General features: G+C 45.2%; 1 protein-coding gene across 1 annotated transcript in view; it reads right to left on the bottom strand.

Annotated features, from left to right (window-relative positions):
• MEI1 (meiotic double-stranded break formation protein 1) overlaps window positions 1-20539 on the bottom strand; it is a 2282292-nt gene extending 2261753 nt beyond the window's left edge. Inside the window, exon 1 of the mRNA XM_044073933.1 lies at window positions 20432-20539. Within this exon, the coding sequence (XP_043929868.1) occupies window positions 20432-20539 (108 nt within the window). The remainder of the gene's footprint in view (window positions 1-20431) is intronic.
• Window positions 20540-23462: the final 2923 nt, after the last annotated feature.

The raw sequence follows: 23462 nt of genomic DNA, 5'->3' as shown, positions 1-23462 counted from the left end.
TGTAGAGTAAGCATCTTGAATTTTGGAATCTCTAAAAAGGTGTTCAAGACTGACAGATCCAGAATGGGTCTCCATGAGTTTTGCTTCCTTGGGACTAGAAAGAGCCTTGAGTAAAAACCTTTTCCCATCTCTGAAAGTGGAACCAGTTCTATGGCATTCATAGCCAAATGAGCTTCCACCTGGTTTAAGGCCTCCGTCCATTGATGTTTTGGAAGGTCTGGCCATCCGCTTGGCCTTGGCAAGGTATGAAAATGGAATTTGTAACCTCTTAAAACCACATCCAAAACCCACTTGTCTTGGGTTATTTGAGTCCAATTTTGATAAAAAAGAGAGTTTTCCTCTGAGAGGGGCTTCCAGGCAAGAAGTTCCTGTAGCCCAACAGAGGAGTCATTGAGTTTGTTTCCTTTGAGTTTGTGACCTGTCCTCTCCTCCCCTAGGGGTGGAAGCAGTCCACTGTCTTGGTCTATAAGAAGCTTGTGTTTGAGGCCTTCCTCTGGAGCGTCTATATCTACCCCTCTGAGGCCTGTCTGAAGTGGGAAAGGACCAATTTTTTGAAGGCCAATTCCTGCTAAATCTAGGTGGCTGTACTTGTAAGAAATCTTTAACTGTTTGCATGGATTTCGCCTTATCCTCTGTCTTTTTAATCACCTCTTCAGCTTTTGATCCAAACAAAACATTATGCTGAACAGGAGCATCCAATAATTTAGCCTTTACTTGTTCAGGCAAATTTTGTTCCTTTAGCCATGCATGCCTTCTAATAACTGTGCCAGAGGCCGCAGCCCTACAAGAAGCCTCCAAGGCATCAAATCCACAGTGTAAACCATGCTTCCCAACTTGTTCAGTGGCATGCAATAAGTCATGTAATTCCTTATCATCTGCACAGGCAGACATGGAAGTAAGCTTTTGTTTTAAAACGGACAAGAGAAATTGCTGGTATTTAAGCATATGAAACTGACAGTTTAAAGCCCTAATGGACAAAGTAGCAGAAGTGTACACCTTTTTGCCCCATCTTTCTAAGGATCGAGAATCCTTTTCAGTAGGAATGGGATTTTTGGCAGAAGCAGCCTTAACTCTTAGGACCCTGAGAAATGGTTTCAGGGTCAGCAGAAGGGTTCTTGTATAAAAACTGATGGGAATCAGGAACCCTGTAATATCTATCAGGCTTAACAGGAGCAGGAGGAAAAGAGTCAGGGGTTAAGTTAGCCTCCGAAAAGGCATCATCCACAATATCCAAAACAGGAGGAATAGCCAGGGGTCTATGTTGGGGAAGAAGAAGAAAATCCCTCAGTCTTTTCTTAGATTCCGAATACTCCTGTCCTTCCCAGTGGAAATGTTCCTCATTTCATGCAAAGTTTCCCCAAAAGAGAAATCCTCAGGGGAGAAGCTGAAGGAATGGATTCTTCAGCATCAGAATCCTCATAAAGAGGGAAAGAATATTCCTGATCAGAAGAAGAAGAAACTGAGGAAACAGAAGCCTGATCAGAGGAATCATAATAAACATCCTGCCTTGGCCTTTTATCTGGAGGGGGATGTGAACCCCTAATCATAGTAAGTAAATCCTCCGCCATCTTGAGTAACTGTTTCTTTGACTTGGGAGCCGGTTCAGAGGAGGCCTGTGTCGTAGTCTTTGATTTAGAAGAAGTCTTTGCCTTTGTCTTTGGCTTTGCCTTTATTAGAAGCTGAGTAGGCCTGAAAACCCCTTCGGAAGCCGGTACCTGCACAGCGGCTCCGGACCCATCCGAAGGTGCATTGTCCGAAGGTCCTGCAACAGAAATATTTAAAGGACTGGTCTCCTCATGAGAGTCCGTTTCGGCCGTCGGTTCTGAAATGGCCGACGACAGGGGCTGCAAAAGCGCCTCACTGACGACGGCCGAACCCGAAGCTGGCTCTGCTTGTGCGCTATCATCAGATTTGGACCTCGGAGGCCTGTCTTTATCCTTGCGACGTTTGTGAACTCCGGTAGCCAGAACCGTATCTGATGACATTTTGTAGTTAAAGTGCCTACCGAAGTAATGAAAAGCAAAATCATACCTTCGCTTAACTGCACGTTGATTGAATCTAGCACAAAACCGACAACTAGCTATGTCGTGGTCAAGGCCTAAGCAAGGAATACAGTAAGAATGAAAATACTTATGAGGTATTTGCTTCCCACATGAAATACAATTATTAACTTTTTCTGACATCGGAGTGGAGCAAGAAAAAAGTTTCCCCAATGGGGTACTTAGCTTTGAGTGGAGAAGAAAATCTTCGGACTGAAGTATATCAGAAAAAATCGTCAGGAGTCAGCCGACCGGCATTTGCGAACTGCTATCACCGCACGGCAAGAAAGACTGGAGAAGATGGCGTCGACTGTCAGCTTTATACTCCTGGCGCTCTGACGTCAGGGAGCATGGTTGAATAGCCGAAGCCGGACCCAGACTTTGGGATTCTGGCCGACCGAGGGCTGCCTACCGGCAGGGGAGAACCCTACAGTCATGACTGCAACAGTGAAACACGATGAACATCAAAATGTTTCTAACACACAGTAAAAGTAATGCTTGAGAAGCCGAGCTGGGGATGAAAAATGTGCTGTCAAATAAGTAAAATTTCTCCTGTCTGCAGCCATTAACACACAGTAAAGTACACGACGACACACACAGTTAGATAAGTAACTAAGATAAGACTTCTTCAATGTTTCCGTCTCCTGCTAAAGTATGAGTTAAATAAGTAATAGCCTAATTAAGGGTTATTAAGGTTTCTCCTGCCTGCAGCCATTAACACACAAGGTAATACCATAAATGTTAAATACAGTTTGTTTACTGCAGCCATTAGGTAAAACAAAATGTTTTTAATGCAGTAAAATTAATGAGGAGCCGAGTGGGGGGGAGATGTGCTGTAAAATAAGAAAAGTTTCTTCTGGCTGCAGCTGTACGTAAACAAAAGAAGCAATTTTTACCTCAGAAGCTGGCCCAGGGAAGAAACATGTGCTCTCAGACCGGTCTGCACTCTGCAGGAGCTGAAGTCATCTCGCACATCCTGCATGCGATGACGTCAGGGATTTAGAAAAAAACTGAAAATTAAAGGGGCCACGCGGGAATCTAAAAGCTTGGAGACTCGAACCGCAAAGTAAGTTTTTCTTTTTTTAAGCTGTTCTAGCCAACCTGCAGCTGTAAGTGGGAGGGCGCTCACCCCATCCCCATAGTTCCGGATTCCGGTTACATTTCAGCAGGGCGACGAGAAGAGCGCAAACTTTGTTAATAAAAATAACTAAAAAATGCGCCCTTTAAGAGGCTGGCCTTTACGGCGCCCTAGGCGCTCGCCTAGTTCGCCTATGCCTAAGGCCGGCCGGCATTGGTGAAGGAGGTTCCCCAGATATTGGCCAAGCAATCTGTTTTGAGTGGCTTTATTACTGGAGGAGGAATCAGAAGCACCCCTTTTGAAAGGCTATAAAGGTATACTTATTTATTTATTTGCTTAATTTTCATTTTTAACTAAGTGAACTGGTACAAGGACCCTTTCATTGACGACCCATGCCTCCAACAATGACTACAGATAGGGTAACACTCACAAAAAGCATTTAGATTAAGTGCAGTAACAATGCATGATTATGATTATACATAATCATATAATCACAAAATATGTTACAAAAGTGAAATACATATACTAGACTGAGATGTTATCTCTCCTTACAGTGCAGGGGAACTAACCAGACAGACACCAATATATAAAGTGGGCAACATAATCAAAATAAATTACACTGACATAGTGGTAAAAAGCTGTTATATACAGCACTTGCTGTAATTTGCCTTAGGAAATGCCAGAAGGTAGTTCTGAAAATCATTTTAAAGAAGCGGGCACTAGTCAGTTAAGAGAGTAGTACAGCAGCTGTTCAAAGAAAAAAAACATAAACCTAAAGACATAAATAACAAGTCCTAACATTTGACTAATTGGCTGCTAAAGCAAAGTGAAAAACATCTGCTAAAAAAAAATTCTATTTTACAGGTTAAGGAAGGTGAATAGCAGTCGCTAGGGAAACAAATGCATGGCTAGAAATATTACTGAGGGTCCAATGTGTTATATTTATGTGGAGACATGCATGGGGCACTAGACGTGTGCAAGATAATATGTGTCTTAAGGCTCTTTCCAGAGGTCTATTATACTGACTTGATGTAACTGCCTGTTACCGGGAGAACTCGTCATTACATTCTGAATTTCAACCTGCTTCTGTTGGGGAAGAAAGACCTTCATTTGGATGTAATCTATGACATGATCCAGAAAGGCTGCCGATTCCGAAAGAGTCACAGATAATTACATGTAGTTTACTATAACCCTCAAAAACTGCATCAGTAAAGCTATTAGGTTGGTGTATTGTTCTAACACCTCCTGTGATTGGGCTACCAAAAGACAGTTGCCCAAATATGGTAAGATGGTTATGTTTTGTTTTCTGATATGTGTAACACTGGAGCTAAAATCTTTATAATTGCTCTGGCTTCTGTACACTCCAAATGGCCCAGCTGAATACTGAAAAATAAGATGATCTATCAGAAGGGAGACATCTTCTAAGCTGCGGTCTTACAGGGATATAAAGGTAAAAACTTTCCGTGCCCAAAAGTTATAAAGACTCTCTCCACTATGTAAGGCAGCACTGTTTCAGTGTTACCATTCTGAACTTCTTTACATAAATTTGTTCAGATTTGATAAACCAGTACTGGTTTCAAAGTGTTTTCTTTGAGGGGACCAGAATCAGCCTAAAATAGAAGCTTTAGCCTTTTTGAATGGCTGGCATTTACTTTACTACCTCATGGGATATATGTAAATGAACCCTTAAGGACATCAAGTGTTTCAGCTACATCGTTTCTGAATGCGAAACAGCACTTTAATGATTACAGGTATCAGCTGGGCTTAAAGATCCTGTGTTTCTTAAGTATAGTCAAATTATCCACTTACTCTGTGCTGATGAGATCAATAAATAGGCCAAAACATGCATGTCCACAGCTAGTAACTGCAAAATATCTCAAACTTTTTCACATCCAGAAACCATCCAGGTGAAGCACTTGATATCCTTAAGAGTTAATTTGCATACAGCTCATGGGCCTCCATTACAAGGTATCATACAGTGAAAACTCTAGCTTGTCTGGGTTTTTCTTGCAATTTTTTGGAGTAATACAGGAGCAATACCTGAGATAAAGGAGATTAATGGTAAGAGTTAAGATGGGTGTAAAAGGTAATCAAGATGACCTTCTGTAGTGTTAAGCAGTAATTTACCCTGCTGTCTAATAATGTAATAAACCTGCAAACCATGCTGGAAGTGGTCTGAGTAAGTTCAGTATTGTATGAGGCATGAAGAGTTGTTGTGGGGGGAGACAGTACTGCAGCTTTAGCATTAGCATGTTAATGCCAATGGCTTTCAGACATTATACTGACATTATAGGTTCATAGAAGGTTACTAGGTTAGCGGCCCTAGAGCCCTTACAAGCCTAGCCATATTTATCCAGAGTTGCCCCAATTGTCGGTGGTTACACGAGTGAAGTTTGCAGAGGTAAGGGCCTATTGTAGTTAATAATGACTTCTTCTGTCTGGGTGGGACATCGGCACCACCCCAGGATTGAATTTGTGGTCATCCATCCATTGATCTAGGTTGTGTTTGAAGAGGGTCGGGGAGGGGCTCTGTTTCACATAAACTGGGAGCTTGTTCCAGAGAAGTGGCAGTCTCTGGGAGATATATCTATCTCTCCAGCATGACCAGTTCATGTCAGAGGGTAGGTTAAGTTCCCTGGAGCGAGTGATCCTCATGCAGATTGATTTATGAATGTGTGGCATTTTCATCAGGCTTGGTTCAGAAACTGCCCTGTAAGCCAGGCACAGGTCACCCCTTAGCAACCTGCAGGAGACAGAATATAGTGATAGGGCTTTCAATCTGTCTGTGTGAGACTTCTTTTGTGTAACCAGTAATTTCTTGGTAAGAAACCTCTGTGGTCTCTCCAATTGTTGCAAATGTCTGGTGAGGTATATGCAAAAGGGAGCATTGTACTCCATTACTAGTCTGATGAAGGCCGAGTATAATGGAATTATAACATCCTTAGATCTAGATGCAATGCCTTTACTTATAAGATGTGCCACATAGAAGGATGTTCTTACTACTGCAGATATGTGGTGGTCAAAGTTCAGGTTGCTGTCAACCTCAATACCCATATCACCTACCACTTGGTAAACACTTGCGGGGGGTGCTGTCTATAATGTAATTAGAAGGGATGTCAGCTTTCCCAAAGGGAATAATAATGCATTTTTTTGCATTTAGCCTTAATCCATGACTTTGGCACCAATCATTTGTGTGTGTTAACCCTGTCTGCAGTATACTAACATCACTGGGGGATTCAATGTCTGCTCCCAGTTTGCAATCATCAGGGAACTTAGTCAGCCACAGGCTGTCCAAGTTTGCCTGGACTTCTGAGAAATACTTTCTGAACAGTAAGGGGCCCAGCACAGAACCTTATGGTACACCACTAGTGACTGGTCTTTTGCTAGAGGTGAAATTGGCGACTTTTACAGTATGCATCCTGTCGGTGAGGCAGTTGGCTACCCATCTGGTAATGTAGTGTTCTAGTCATTTTCCAGAGTTGTCATGCTCATTGAGGTTATGCTCAAACTGCAATTATGCTAAGATGTTTTATTATGTTAGTATATTATCATTACAAGAGATCTGCTTACTAGCCATACTTCACGTGCATACTTAAACTGTTTTTCTTTTTTTTATCTACATTTTGGCAATGTTACTGTTTGCACTGTAGTTAATTGTTGTTTTTGCCTATGGCTTAGGCTGTAGCTAAAAGGGATCAATGGACCAGTCCAGTTACCCAGTGAATAAATAAATAAAATAAAATAAATAAATAAATTCTCATTTCAGAAAATGGAATGCCCTTTGGTAAGGGGAGTAGCAAATGGACAAGGTGGACTAAGATGACATATCCCTGTGGTGTCAGTCTACAAAATTCTGGCAACTCAGTTTGTGCCATATAAAAACACTCTTCTTCAACAGTGGATCGAGGAGAGGTGCTCCTTCTTTATTTTCTTTCTTCTTCACAGACATGCATCAATACCTATGACTGCTCACAACATCAGTCTTAAATGTAGATGTATAGTGATTCAGAGAGACAAAAGCCGCCCTTGCAGATGCTTGGCTGTCTCTTGCACAATAATGAAGTACTCTGTGGCAAAAAAACATATAACCAAAAATGTGATTTGAAACTCATGAAGTGCTTGTGGATGGTTGTAAAGTAGTAAAAGCCTCTTTTGTTGTCAGATACTGATGGCATATTTAAGAATGTACTCAAAGTACACCATCTCTTCTTCCAGTATTATTCTCAAAGGATCAGACACAGGAAGAAATGAAGTAACCTGTTTACTTTTAAATGTTTACAGCAAAAGGGCTGGTGGTTGCTCTATAGATACTTTTCTGACAGGCTTTTGATCCCTGTTTATGGAAGCTGTCACTGTAGAATCATCTTGTTTAGCAAAGGTAGTTGAAAATGTGCCTTTCTTGTCAGAATCAAAAGTGGAAGAATCTAATTTCACTTGTCTAACTTCTTTGTTCAGTCCTCCCTTTCTTCCTTTCTGTCACTGGTCTCTGCCTTTACTTCATTGTTGTGATCTGAAATATCTTTTTTTTTTTGTTTTCCTAAGACTTTTTCCCTAAAGATTTTAAGCATTTCATAAGATGACAAAGCTTTTAAGCATATTATTCTGGTTGCTTTATTAAACTTTAGACAAATTGTGCAAGGTTGAAGCTTATTATTTGGCCCTCCGCAAACAAGTGGTGGGTGTGGTAACCTATATGTACAATTTTTTTATAATATGCGTACTTGCTCATGGATAGAGGAAGAAAAGTTATAACCTTGTTTCCTTTAATATCTGAATGAAGATTATCCACTTTTATAACAAACACAATAAGTGGAAATTGATTTTACCAAAACAAAATGGTTAACATAAGGTACAAACCTCTGTGCAGTAATATTTTTCCAAAGTGATCTGAGAGGCTAGCAGTATCTCAAATACTGAGAGTATAAGAGAGAAAAAGTACGTGGCACGTATAAGAGAGCCTCACAATGCCTGTACTAGCATCTCTTGCAATGAATAGAGATTCTAATACAAAAATCAAAAGAAACCAGAGGGCACACAAATCCAAATGTCATGATTACTGTTAAGAATGATTCCTCCCAGAGAAAGCATGTGGTCTATTTATTATTTTGCTAACAGTGTAAGTGAACTGGTCCAAGGACCTTTTTCATACATGATCCAGGCCAGAAACAGACAAGCATATAATGAACAAGTCAGCGTAATGTATACAAGTCAGAACAGCAGTTTCATGTGTAAGAAAGTACACTTCTGTAAATGAACTTACCACAAAGTAAAGTTGTGTAGAATCTTACCATAATAGCAGATGTCCTTCTCTTCTTGCAGTATTCATTACATTAGAGATCCCCTGCCAAGGGTGGCCCAACATCCAGCGAGTATACCAAACCCTTTAGGTTGCTTTAAGGTATGTTGTATATCACACATATGCTCCTCGAGTAGCATAGGGCATAAAGGTGACGTCTGGACATACCATCCTCAGAACTGAGAGCCCCAGTAGGAATGCCAGTCCAAGGAAAAGAAAATGCAATCAGTACATCCAGAAGAGGAATGAACCAGGGGGTGGAGGGAGGGAGTGAATACTGCAACAGTGAAGAAAAGGACATCTACAGTTATGGTAAAACTTTACACAACTGTACTATGTCCTTCCATTTCATTGTTGCAGTATTCATTACATTAGGGAGAATGCCAAAGCTCAGGAAGAAACTTGGGAGAAGGAACGACCAGCAGAGCCCTCTAGGAAGCCATGAAGAATGGCCATAGTAAAACCAGATCTGGCTCTGGAGATTCTGTCCAGCTTGTAGTGCTCAGTAAATGTATGCACAGAAGTCCAGATGGCTGCCTCAAGAGCAGAGTTAGTATCCAAACCCTTGAAAAAAGCATCAGAAGAAGCCACAGCCCTAGTAGAATGAGCCTTAACAGAATGAGGAAATCTCTCACCAGGGAAGGAATAACAAAAAGAAATAGTTTTTGAGATCCAAGAAGAAACAGTTTACTTAGATACAGCTAATTGCAAGGTCCTGGGATGAAAAGAAATAAGAAGTTTTGTACCTACCATAACGTTCCATGTTAGTGGTCTTCTCTCGTCTTCTTTCTTGCTGGATGGGTTCGGAGCCAATCCTCGGCTCCGACCCTGCACTTGCTAAGCTCGAGAGCTAATTTTACCAGCTCGAGGCAACCCTATATCCCATGATGCAAGGCGTGACTACCCAGATCTCGTTTGGTAGCTATAGAAATATGCCCATTATCTTCTTCCAACAGAAGGAGAAGAAAGTAACCAAATGTGTAAACACAACACAGGGGAACTAGTAAAACTAGTGACCACTCACAACTGGAGTACATAGGAAGAATAAACTCGTCCCCAGAGAAGAGTACAACTTCAAGGTCTGTCCAGGCTAGGTGGAAAGGAGGGAGGGACGCAAGAAAGAAGGCGAGAAGACAACTAACATGGAGCGTTATGGTAGGTACATAACTTCTTAATGTTAAGTTGTCAAACTCGCCTTCATTCTTGCTGGATGGGACCGTCCCTAGCACCTCTATCCTGGGTGGCTCAATGGAACAGACTCTTGAGAACTGTGGAACCAAACCTAGCTCTGTCTCTGGAGGCCAAGTCCAATTTGTAATGTGAGACAAAGGTATGAGGCGTGGCCCAAGTGGCTGCTGCACAAATGGTGTCAATAGGTAGCCTAGCCTGAAAGGCTGTAGATGTGGCTAGGCCTCTAGTAGAATGTGCCTTAGGTTTAGAGGGCAATTCTTTGCCCCTAAGGAGATAAACATGGGAAATAGTAGAAGAGAGCCATTTCGATAAGGTCACCTTGGAGACCGGGAGACCTTTTCTGTTTTCTGCATAAGAAAGAAAAAGCTGATCAGATTTTCTGAATTGTTTAGTTCTATCCAAGTAGTATCTGAGCTGGCGATGAACATCCAAATAATGCAGTTTCTGTTCCGCTTTGTGCGAATAATTCGGGAAAAATACTGGAAGATCAATAGACTGGTTAAGATTCGTCTGGGAAGCCACCTTGGGCAAAAAGGATGGATTTGTTCTTAGAGACACTCTATCCTTGTGGAAAACCAAGTAGGGAGGTTGAACACAGAGAGCATGAAGCTCAGACACTCTCCTAGCTGAAGTAATAGCCACCAGAAAAATTGTCTTCCAAGAGAGAAATTTTAAAGAGCATGCAGCAGCCGGTTCAAAGGGGGGAAGAATTAGGGATGTCAGCACTAAATGCAGGTCCCAATGCGGAGGAGGATCTTTAATTGGGGGCTTTAGTAGAAAGATACCCCTGAGAAAAGCTTTACAAAGCTTGTGAGACATCATGTTCTGGTCCGCTAAGCCAACATGAAAATTTGAGATTGCTGCCAGCTGGACTTTGACTGTCGAAGAAGAAGAGCCCGACTGAAAAATCTCAGCTAAGAAGTCCAAAACTGACTGAACTGGGGCAGAAAAGGGGTCTATGTCCCTAGACTTTGCCCAGAAGGAAAAACGCTGCCACTTACTAGCATAAATCTTTCTGGTAGAGGACTTTAGAGAAGCTACTATGATATCCCGTACGGGATTAGAAATCATAGGAAGCCTGGCTAATGAAGGAAGTGGAGCAACCAAGCGGTGAGGTTGAGAGAGCGAATGGCCTGGTGCAGATGACCTGACTGGTGGGTCAAAAGATCTGGAACTGGGTCCAGACGCCAAGGCTGTACCAGTAGATGGCGATGAAGGAACGGGAACCAAATTTGTCGAGGCCAGTAAGGGGCAATGAGAATCAACTTGGCTCTCAGAACGGTACCTTTCTGAATGACTTGAGGTATCAAGGGGAATGGAGGAATAGCATAAAGAAGTCCCCGGGGCCAAACCTGGGTTAGAGCGTCTCTGGGGGGTTGGCCTGGGAGTGGAAAGAGGGAGAAGTAGTCTGGGCATTTGCTGTTTTGGGGTGTAGCAAAAAGGTCGCAGCAAGGGAGGCCCCACTTCTGAAAAATCTCCTCCACTACTGATTGTTTGAGAGACCACTCGTGAGGCATGAGAATAGCTCTGCTCAATTTGTCCACAATGAAGATGGATTTCCCGGGGATGTGCGTTGCTATCAGAAACCGATGAGAGGAGATTGCCCACTGCCAAAGTCTGAGAGCTTCTCGACACAGTGGATAGGACTTGGTCCCACCCTGTTTGTTGATGTACCATACTACGGACATGTTGTCCATCTGAACTGCAATAGTTCCTAAAGGAAGAAAGTCGTTGAGGGCTTGCAACGTTAAAAGCACTGCTCTCATCTCTAGGACATTTATTTGCAGAGGGTATTCGAAGGGTTGCCAAGTGCCATGGACCATCCTGCCCTGATAATGCCCCCCCCCACCCGATCAGGGAGGCATCCGATGTGACTGTGGCAACCGGGGCCAGGGGAACAAACGGTCTGTCCTGGAGGACTTGAGGGGAAGAAATCCACCAGGTCAGGTGACTCTTGCAAGATTGTGTCACGACGATCTCGTGACGCATGGGAAGCTGCTGGAAGGACCACTGCGTGAATAACATCCATTGCAGTAGCCGCATGTGGAAGCGAGCCAAAGGAAAAAGTACGATGGCAGCCGCCATAAGTCCTAGCACCTTCAGGACAAATCTGGCCCTGATCTTTTTGCTGAGTAGGATGATCTGAACATATTTTTGGATGTCCAGAAGTCTTTGATCTGTGAGTCTTGCTGACATCCCAACAGTGTCTAGTTCTGCACCTATAAAAGTAATAGACTGGCAAGGTAACAAGGAGGACTTTTCGAAGTTTATGGAAATTCCTAACTGGCTGCACATATGAAGAGTGTAGTCCCTGGCCTGGAGAAGTTGATGCCTGGTGGTGGCCGTGAGGAGCCAGTCATCTAGATACGGAAACACCTGGAATCCTTGATGTCTCAGGTGAGCCGTGACCACTGCCATGCATTTGGTGAACACTCTGGGGGCTGTAGTGAGACCAAAGGGCAGGGCTCTGAATTGAAAATGGCTGGCCCCCAGCCGAAAGCGGAGAAACCTTCTGGAGCGCCTGTGAATTTTTATGTGATAGTACGCATCCTGAAGGTCTACCGAGCACATCCAGTTGTCCTTGCCCAAAAAGGGTAAAATGGACTGAAGCGTGACCATCCGGAATCTTGCCTTCTTGACAAACTTGTTTAGTCTGCTGAGGTCTAGAATTGGTCTCCAATCTCCCGTTTTTTTGGGGACCAAAAAGAATCTTGAGTAGATCCCGGATCCTATTTGGTCTGCTGGAACTGGCAGGATGGCTCTTTTTGCTAGAAGTTTTGATACCTCCAGCTTTGAGAACTCCCTTAGACCGGGTGCAGCGTCTGGGAGGGATATCTTCTGAGGAACAGGATAGTTTTGAAGGAATCTTGTAACCCTCGGATATGATCGACTGTACCCAAGTGTCTTGAGAAAGGGAAAGCCAGGCTGTTGGGTACAGCGACAATCTTCCCGACTGCCTCCAAGGGTGGACAGTCGGGCAACACCTCAGGGATGCTGGAAGGGTTTGTCAGGAGAGGCTCTCTGCTACCCTGATTCTGCAGACCCCCTCTGCCCCTAGGGGCGTCTATTGTTATTACCCCTCTGCCTCTGGGGTAAACTGACCACGTCGTCCGGCGTGACTCCCTGAGATTCGGAACCACATCTTCCCTCCCTTCTGACCTTTAGGATAAGGTCTTGAAGGGGTGGAGAAACGGACTCCTACGGCAGAAAGAGTCTTGCCGTCCTGCTCGCATCTGGTCAATGTTTCCTTCACCTGAGGTCCAAACAAAGCCGAACTGTCGAAGGGAGTATTTGTGAAGGACGCCTTAAAGGGATCTGCAAAGTTGCAAAGCCGCATCCAGGACTGACGCCTAAGGGCCACTCCTGTGCCTGCGGCTCTACTCGCTCCATCGGCCGCATAAGAAATGAGCCGCATGGAGGAGTTTGTTAAGGAATTTAGGATTCCCAGCTGCAAGGTAATTTTTTCTTGAGCCCCGGCAGCTGACGGATCCTGTACTACCTCACCTAGTTCCTTGAGAATATCTCTCTGAAGCCGGGTAAAGTGACAGAGATAATTCAGCGAGTGCATAGTGAAGGTCGCTGAGGAAAAAATCCGCTTACCGTACCTATCCATGGTCCTAGACTCCTTGTTAGGAGGATGGACAGGTACAGAAGGATCGGCAAGTTCCTTCTTGGTGGCAGCTGCCACCACCATGGCATCAACAGGGACACCCTTGGTGAGAAACTGCTTGTCTACCGGGGCCGTGATAAATTTAGATGGCCTCCCAGGGACTGGTTCCACAGAATCCGGGGCCACCCACGCCTTTTGAGCCACCACTTCCATGACAGGGTCGAAAGGCGGAGACACCCAGGAGGTGGAAGGTCGAGATCCAAAAGCCTCCAGGTATACTGACACATCCTCGGAGGGGTTAATGGAAGGCCAGTTCCCCCTCTGTTTAAGGAGTTCCAAGATGTCTGAAAAGGAGACATCCTCAGAGGGGGACCTTGGGGATCCCTCCGACTCATCTAAGTCAGTATCAGATGTTGTAGACTCAGGGGAGTCTAAGTGTTTCCTCTTGCACATCCTCTTACGCGGGGGTTCCCCCGAAGGTTCAGGAGAAACCTCGGAAGAGGAAGTTCTTCCCAGTGGGGAAACCTGGGGCGATGGATCTCTGGGTCCGGGAGCAAGAGAGTGGGAAGAGATACCAACAGGCACAGAGGAGGGGGGAGCTAATGGAACCAGCTGTTGACTCAGCTGAGGGGATAGAACACTCCTCATCACCTCAAAGGCTCCCCTTCCAGGGATGCCAGAGAGCTCCCGCTCCGAAGAAACAGGAACTCCCAGCCCCACCGAAAGAGAAGGCTCCGAGGCCGATGTCGGTGCCGAACTCACCAACGCCGAAGCTCCGAGAGGGAGAACAGTGCCGGACAAGGGTCCGATGCCACTTGCCCCCTCGGAGTCGATGCAGGAGTCACGACGACCGGATCCCTCCATGGAAGTTATCATGGAGGAAATCGGAGTCTAAGACGAAGGAGCCGAAAGGGGTGGCATCGGCTCCGACGCAGCAACAGTCAAGGTTTCAAGAAGCTCCGGCTCCGAACTCTGGAGGAGAGTCGAAGGAGGAAATTCAGGGGGATGAGTGATAGCGGTCGTCTGCTGAGACGGGCTATGGAGCATCTGGGCCAGTGCCTGTGATTTCAGCAATCTGCTTACCACTCTCTCCAAGTCGTGGTCAGAGAGCCTGGAAGACCTAGAAGATCGGCTCCGATGGCTCCGCTCCGAATGCAGAGATCCCGGAGCCGAGCGAATCGACTCCAGGGAAGGAGACCGAGATCTCTTCCTAGTCGGAGCCATCGGAGCAGAAGACCCTCAGGTTCCAGTCGGAGCCGATAACTTATCGGCTCCAGTCTGGGACATGGAAATGTCGGCTCCAGCCGGAGCCGACATCGATGTATGTGTATCGGAGCCGGACGGCACCGATACCACCGCCTCTAGAGAAAGATCGGCTCCGGCCGGAGCCGACCTAGACTCCAAAGGAGTCGGAGCCACAGCCGAAGGCTTCAAACTCAAAGCCTGGGGCTTAGGTGGCTTAGAGGGCTTCCCCGACCTGGTCTTGGTCAGGGAGCTCCCCAGCTTCAATAAGCCTTGTAGGATTAATTTTTTCCTACGTTCCTGCAGGACTCTGTGGCTAAAAGAATGACAAATGGCACAGGAGTCCTGCAGGTGTAGAGGTCCCAGGCAGTACACGCAAGAAGTGTGACCGTCTGTCAGAGACATCTTCTGACAGCACGAGTCACACTTTTTGAAGCCTGCAACCTTCGATTCCTTAGACATGACTAAGAAAAAGGTTATTCACTAAACAAATTAAATCCCAATCCACACAAGTCCACACAAACACTAAACTAAAGACAGTGAACTGACTATCACATACACAAACACTCCCTGACAGGAAAGGGGAAGGGAGGCTTAAGGCCTAAAAAGAATAAACTTTACCCAGAAGGGCTAAAAAGGGGTATAGGGTTAAAAAGGGTGGGCTAAGAAATTAGCTAATCAATGACTAAAAGAAATTTAAAGGAAATTTTAAATTTTAAGCTATTCTTTAAAAGCTAAATATAAGACAATACCTGAGCTGGCAAAAGAAGACCCGTACGCTAAGCGGCAAACGAGATCTGGGTAGTCACGTTTTGCATCATGGGATATAGGGTTGCCTCGAGCTGGTAAAATTAGCTCTCGAGCTTAGCAAGTGCCGAGTCGGAGCCGAGGATTGGCTCCGAACCCATCCAGCAAGAATGAAGGCGAGTTTGACAACTTAACATCAAAGAACTCAACAGATTCCCTAATAGTATTAGTCTTATCGAAATAAAATCTGAGTTGTCTATACACATCCAGTGTGTGCAGCACCTTCTCACTAGCAGACTGTGGAGAAGGGAAAAAAGTGGGGAAATGAATAGACTGATTAAGGGACAACTCATTCACCACTTAGGGCATAAAAGAAGGATTAGTTCGCAAGGACATCCTGTCCTTATGAAACACCAAAAAAGAAGGACAAGCCATAAGGGCTTGAAGCTCGGACACCCCTCTGTCAGAAGTAAGGTCTAACAAAATTACAGTCTTCCAAGAGCAATGCTGCAAGGAACCTAAAGCTGCAGGCTCAAAAGAAGTCTGAGTCAATTCTTCCAAAACAAAAGTAAGATCCAGGGAGGAGGAACAGGCTTCCTGGAGGGCCTAATATGAAGGATGCCTTTAAGAACTGTTTAGCCTCAACTCTGGAAGCTAAAGCAGTAGATACAGGCAGACAAGGAGAGACAGCTGATAAGTGGGCCTTAACAGGATAATAAGCCAACCTAGCATTGAATAATTCACACAGATAAGACAGAACCAAAGGAATAGCCACAGAAAATGAATCCAGGTTACGAGAAAAACACCAAACAGAAAACCTCTTCCATTTGGATAAATAGGATTTTCTAGTAATGGGTTTCCTGGCTGCCTCTGCACCTTTAGGGAGTGAAAAACTGCTCCCCGTCTCACATCAGAAGCATCTGTGAACACCTCCTGAGAGGGAAAAGAGGGGTGAAAAGGGTGCCCTCGATTTAGACAACTGCTGGATCCACCAGTGAAGTTCCTTGTTGTGACAAGGTAGAAGAGGAACTACAAAGTCTAGGGGATGCTCATACTGAAGCCAAACTGACTTCAGAAACCACTGAAACTTTCTCGTGCAGTTTGACCACAGGGAGCATAGGGATGGAGGATGCCATGAATCCCAGAGCTCTCAGAAACTCCCTGGCTGAAACAGAGGCCAGAGAAAGAAGAGTCTGAAAGAAGGAAATGTATGTCAAGGCCTTAGGAGAAGGTAGGGATGCCAACACAGGCACCTCTGAATCCTGCACCCCCAGAAAAACGTAGTCCTGAGAAGGAATCAGAAAAGCCTTTTTGAAGTTTATTGTGAAGTTGTGAACCCCAGGCTTTGCAGAAGGGAAATGGCAAAATGAAGATTTTGCAACAGGATCTCTGGAAAGGATGCCTGAAACAGGAGTTCATTTAACTAAAGAAATATTTGGATCCCCGGAATCTTGCAAAAAGCAATCCACAGGAGCGAGGCATTTGGTGAATACCCTTGGGGCAGTAGTAAGGCCAAAGGGCAAAGCAGAGAGCTGAAAATGCCAGAAAGCCAAAGAGAAATAAAAAAAACTTCATGAAAAGGGGATGGATAGGGATACGGAGATAAGCATCCTTGAGATAAAGAGACACCGTATAAGCCTGAAGAAGGAAAACAGGGAACAAAGTCTGGAGGGACAACATTCAAAAGGATGGCACCTTCAGAGACGTGTTTAGATGAGACAGGTCTAGAACTGGTCTCCAAGTACTCTTTTCTGGGTACTAGAAATATCCTGGAGTAAACCCCCCTCCCCTTTTGGGACACAGGCACCTCTTGAATAGCACCCTGAGTCAAAAGGTCCCAAAGCACCTCTAGAAAGAAGGAGAGTTGTTCCTGAAATGGCTAAGGAACACTCATAAAAGGGGGAAGGGATTTCCAAACCATGAAATACCCTTAGTGAATAATGGACAGGATCCAGGAATCCTGAGTAATCTGTAGCCAAACAGGAAGAAAAAGAAAGAGGCAAACAGAAAAAGGAAAGTGGCTGGAAAGAGTAGGATAATCAGACCTGGTTAATCTGGAAAAGGAGACTTCTGAGGCACTGAAGTCTGAGTAGCCTTAGCAGAAGGAGTCTGCTTGCAACCCTTTTTACCCTTAGGAGGAGGACAAGATTGCCTGCAAACAAAGGCTGGGTTATTGGGGTAGTTTCTTTGAAATTTAGGCACAGGTGAAGCAAACAAATGTTTAAATTCTTGTAAAGCCTTGTCCTTATCCCAAAAGGACTAAAACATAGCAGCAGCAGCTTCACCAAACAAGTGTTTATTATCAAGAGGGGCATCCATCAACTTAGCCTTAATATCATCAAGCAAAGGTTGAAGCTGAATCCAAGAATACTTCCTCATCACTGACCCAAAAGCAGCAGCCCTAGAGGAAGCATCTGCTGCATCATAACTACACTTAAACATAGCAGCAGCAGCTTCACCAAACAAGTGTTTATTATCAAGAGGGGCATCCATCAACTTAGCCTTAATATCATCAAGCAAAAGTTGAAGCTGAATCCAAGAATACTTCCTCATCATTAGAATAATTCCTAATCTCAGCCTTACTACAGGATATGCACCCAAAGAGTGGCGTACAGCAACAGTGGTCCCTCTCCACAAAGGTGGTGCCTCAACGGATCCTGGAAACTATCGCCCATAAGCCTGACTAGCTTGGTCTGCAAAACTATGGAAAGGATCATCATGGACCTCATAAATAAAGATATTGGGGACCTACAGACACTGGATCCTACCCAGTTTGGCTTTTTTAAGGGCAGGTCCTGCCTCTTAAACCTGGTTGATTTCTTTGAAACAGTCACCAAGGCCATTGACGAGGGGAAGGCGGTCCACACAGCCTACCTGGACCTCGCAAAAGCCTTTGATACAATACCCCACTCTGGCATTATAGATAAGCTCACCAGCTTAAATATAAACCCCTATGTCACTAGATGGGTTGCAAACTGGCTCAAGGACAGAACCCACATGGTTAGAATTGCTGGAGCCATGTCAGACTCCAAACCAGTTACAAGTGGCGTCCCACAAGGCTCAGTCCTGGGACCTCTATTATTCGGAATATATTTCTCGGAGGTACAGGCCAACATGGAAGGACTGCGGCTGACCAAGTTCGTAGATGACTGCAAACTGGGCCCCATAATCGACTCTCCAGCTGACACAAGCATCCTCCAAAAGGGCCTCATAGAAACAGACAACTGGAGCCAGAGCCATGGCCTCAAGCTAAACGCCAAAAAGTGTATAGTCATCCCCTTTGGCAAAAACAAAGTACCCACAAATTACCACATAGGTGGTAATCCATTAAGTACAGAAGAAGTAATTTGGGACCTGGGGACCCAAGTTGATAGCAATCTCTCATTTGACAACCACGTGGCCAAAGTGGTTAGAAAAACATTTTATATAGCCCACCTAATCATGAAAGGATTCACATCTAGATCAGGGGAGGTCATCATGCCTCTTTGCTCATCCCTCATCAGGCCCATAATTGAGCACAATGCCCCATTTGGGATGTACCTTACCAGACACTTGCAGCAACTGGAAAGAACCCAAAAGTACCTCACCAAGAGGATCAAAGGGCTCAAACAGATGCCATATGCTGCCCGGTTAAAGAAACTCCAGCTCTACTCAGTGGCATACCGCCTGCTCAGAGGCAATCTGTGCCTGACGTATAAAGCCATGTCCAACCCGGAATTAATGGACATGCTGCAACTCAGAAAATCCAAATCCCATCGAGCTAAGCACTCGAGACTTGAACCTCAGCACTGAAATAAATAGGACATGCTGGAGGGACAGATTCATAACTCAGAGGCTCCCTTCACTCTGGAATAAAATCCCAGTCCAGGTTAGGCAGAGTCCCTCATTGACTCTCTTCAAGAGGAATCTTGATGAGTGGATGGGAGATCATAGGTTTACCCTGGGTATCACTTCTGTGTCACTGTTAGACAGAGGCACAGTATACTAACCTCGAAAAAGGAAAATTAATTTAAAATGGGTGGCGAAAGTCAAACACACTCTGACTAGGATTATAAATGCCCTAGGACAGATAGCGTAGTATGAACCTATGAACACTTGATGGAAAGATGAGCTACTTGGGAAGAAGTCCCTAACAGGGAAAGAGCAGAAGTTTTACCCTCAGAGTCTGGAAGATCAGAAATAACCTGACAAGCCTGGGATAAGAGAGCCAACAAGTACCTGGATATGTAGGTCTGATAATTAACAGCCCTAAAAGCCAAGGTAGTAGACGTATAAACGTTCTTGCCTAGCCTTTCAATGATCCTGCTATCTTTATCAGAGGGTAGTAACTTGGGAGAAGGAAGCAATGGAGAGGGCTTGTCATAAGCTACACACAGCATCGAGCAGTCAGCAGAAGGACACTTGTACAAACAGCTACCATCCTCAGGCACCCTATAGAATCTATCAGGTTACTTGGGAGCAGGGGGCTGAGAGTCTTGAGCCTTAAAAGCACTAAAAAATGCATCCAACAAGGCAGTCAAAAAAAGGAGGAACAGCAGAAGGTTTAGGAGAATCCATCTGCTGCAACTCATAGTATCTTTTATGTACCTCAGAGACCTGAGCACAATCCCATTTTTTAAAGAATTCCATCATCCTGGAGATCATGTCACCAAAGAAATCTCTTCAAAGGAAGTATCAGGACTGGTAGATTCTTATTCCTCTGATCCATAGTCCAAGGGAGAGGAAATCTGGGAAGAGTAAGAAATGGATCCCTCATCTGAATCCAGATACTCCTCAGAGGAATCCTGTTCCCTGGGTCATTTTAGGGGAGTAGAAGACAAATTGGAGGCTGGAACAGAAACTCCCTGAGGAGGTTTCAATGCCATTAAAGCACTAAACAAACCCTGAGTGAAGGCCTGCTATTCACTCTGTAGATCCTTAGGAGCAGGAGAAATATGTTTAGTCTTTTACTTTTTCTTCAGTGGGACATCCCCCTTATAAAATTTGGACGGCTCAGACCCAGGACAGCATTCAAAGATGGCAGTAGGGATTTCTTCACTTACTAATATTTGAGGAAGACCCCTAGGTACCTTGTAGATAATCAGCCATGGTTCCCCCTGAACATCCAAAATGGACATCTGCAATACCTCCTTGGACGTGCTTAAAGTCAGATCCCCGCTGACCTCCAACCCGGTCATGGCAGAGGAATCCAATGACAAAACCAGGCAAACCTCTGGGCATTCACTCACCTTGGGAGAGACGTCCAGCGGAGGCTGAACACCAGAAGAATCTGGCCCAGGCTTCTTGGCCTTCTTCTTCACTAACGGCTGTCCCTCAGAGCGGGAAGTACCTTCCATCATGTCTGTTGCAAGAAACTTAAAATGATGATTTCCAAGCTAGAGCGCTAAAGAAGATAGTCTAGTATGAAGGGTTTTAGGTAAAAAAGCCTGACAAATGGAACAAGATGTATGGTCAAGACAGGCACCTAAGCAAAAAAGACACTGGTAGTGGTGGTCTTTATGGGGAATCTGTCTCCTACACTGTTATTTACCCTTCTTGGATGACATGAAATACCACAGGCAACAATAAAAAAGAATAAGTAAAAAAGAACCCCAATGGGGCACTTATCTGCAACGGCTTGGTGAACCAGCAATGGAATGGGCATTCATACCAACAATCAAGTGATGGCAGTTGGACTACCAGCAAGGAAGTTCTGCAGATGGTACGCCTGGACATTACATTATGCCCTGTGCTATGCCAGAAGCATGTGTGTGATGTATGGCGATCTTGAAGCAACCTAAAGGCTTTGGCATACTGGCCGGTTGTCAGACCAACCTTGGCAGGGGATCCCTAATGTAATGAATACTGCAACAGTGAAATGGAAGGACATCAGTAGATGTTTGAATGATCACTGCTGCAGTAGCCTTAACTATATGGGTTATTAAGAAGTTATGTACTCACCATAACGTTCCATCTGAGTAGGTATCTTCATTTGTCTGCAACCTTTGGGATACGGATCCGATCTTGGATCCGAGCCGGCAACTTCTACCACAGCATAGATCCGAGCTCCTAGCTCCTCCCTTTACCCATAACCCCCTACCAACCCCGACTGACCTCAGATCAAGTTTGCCCGATATAACAACTGTTACTGTGTCCCAGAAGGGACTTATCTAGGACAGATCCTAAACAGAATCATATTGGTCAGGGGGAAGGAGGGGGGGATGGTTGCAGACAAATGAAGATACCTACTCAGATGGAACATTATGGTGAGTACATAACTTCTTAATCTGAAGTAGGCACTTCATTTGTCAGCAACCTTTGGGACAGAGTCCCCAGCTCCCTGAATCCTGGGTGGCCTCTATGGAAGAATATTCCGGAGCACTGCAGAGCCAAAGGACGCCCTACCTCTGGAGACAACATCCAGTTTGTAATGGCTGATAAAGGTATGAGATGAAGCCCAAGTGGCTGCGGAACAAATATCATTCAAAGGAACCCTAGATCTAAAAGCCGCCGATGTAGCGACGGCCCTAGTAGAGTGAGCGTGGACTCCCTGAGGTGCAGGCCTTCCCGAACTCTGATATGCCAAGAGGATACAACTAGCTATCCACTGTGACAGGGTAACTTTACAAACTGACATGCCTAAATTGGTTTTGGCAAAGGAGACAAACAACTGGTCAGATTGCCTATGACCAGCAGTTCGATGAATATAAAAGCGTAATTGTCTGTGCACATCCAAAGAATGCAGTTTGTACTCTCCTTTGTTCTGATAGTTGGGAAAGAACACGGGAAGACTAATAGATTGATTAATATTAGCTTCCAAAGATACCTTAGGCAGAAAGGATGGATTGATCCTGAGGTAAACTCTATCCTGATGGAAGGCCAAATACGCTAGTTTGACACAGAGAGCCTGAAGTTCAGAGACCCTTTTAGCTGAAGTAATGGCCACCAGGAAGGCAGTCTTCCAAGAGAGGTATTTAAGATCAACCGTGGCCGCCAGCTCAAAAGTGGGGCTTGTCAAGGCCTGTAGAACCAAAGATAAATCCCATGGGTGTACTACCTCCCTGACCGGAGGTCTGAGAAGGAAGGTACCCTTGAGGAAAGCTTTACAGAGCTTGGAGGTAATTAGAGGGCCAGATTCATGCCCTACATGATAATGCGAAATCGCTGCTAGTTGTACCCTGACTGTAGAGCAGCTAGCCCCCTGATGAAAAAGGGTAGTTAGAAAATCCAAAACCGACGTAAGAGGCGCCGTGAAAGGATCTAAGTGACGGTGCTCTGCCCAGATGGAGAAACATTTCCACTTACTCCGATAGACCCTTCTGGTGGACGGTTTGTGTGCTGCTACTAGAATGGCTTTGACTGGTGAGGAGATTCTGGGAGTCCTTATCAGGAGTGGAACTGGAGCAACAAAGCCGTCAGCATCAGGTTGACCAGGTTGGGGGTCGGAAGACCCAGAGGGTGAGTAATGAGATCTGGGAGGGGATCCAGAATCCAGGGTGGATGAATCAGGTGAGACCATAGGTACGGGAACCATGTCTGACGAGGCTAGAATGAGGCAATGAGGATCATCTTGCTCCCCAACCGACTGGCTTTCTGTAAGAGTTTCAGCATCAGGGGCAATGGAGGGTAAGCGTAAAGGAGACCGGGAGGCCAAGCATGTACTAGAGTGTCTCTCGGGGACTCCCCCTGAGGGGGGATTAGAGCGAAGTAACTGTTGCATTTGGTATTTGAGGGAGAGGCAAAAAGATCGCAACAGGGTTGCCCCCATTGGGCAAATATTTGCTCCGCTACTAAAGGATTGAGAGACCATTCGTATGGGGTCAGAATTGTACGACTGAGCCTGTCTGCTAGGATGTTGGACCGTCCCGGAATGTGCGTTGCAATGAGAAAGCGGTTGGTGGATATCGCCCATTCCCACACTCTCATGGCCTCGCGACAGAGGGGATAAGACCTGGTTCCCCCCTGTTTGTTGAAGTACCAGACAACTGACATGTTGTCCGTTTGTACCGCAATCGTCCCAATCGGAAGAAGGCCGTGAAGTGCCTGCAATGTCAAAAGCACCGCCCTCATCTCTAGGACATTGATATGCAAGGAGGTCTCTATGTCGTTACACGTGCCTTGGACCGTTCTGCCTGAATAGTGCCCCCCCATGCCAGGCGAGAGGCGTCCATGGTCACTGTGGCGATGGGAGGAGGCATCAAGAATGGTCGTCCCATGTGAAGGCTCGGGGACTAGAGCCACCACACGAGCGACCCTCTGCAAGTCCTGCTTAGGGGAATA

The sequence above is a fragment of the Protopterus annectens genome, chromosome 1.part0 (genome assembly GCF_019279795.1).
Source record: "Protopterus annectens isolate FY-2018-M chromosome 1.part0, PAN1.0, whole genome shotgun sequence".
Lineage (NCBI taxonomy): Eukaryota > Metazoa > Chordata > Ceratodontiformes > Protopteridae > Protopterus > Protopterus annectens.
The sequence above is the reverse complement of the archived record's forward strand: the minus strand, read 5'-3'. Positions and strand labels throughout refer to the sequence as shown.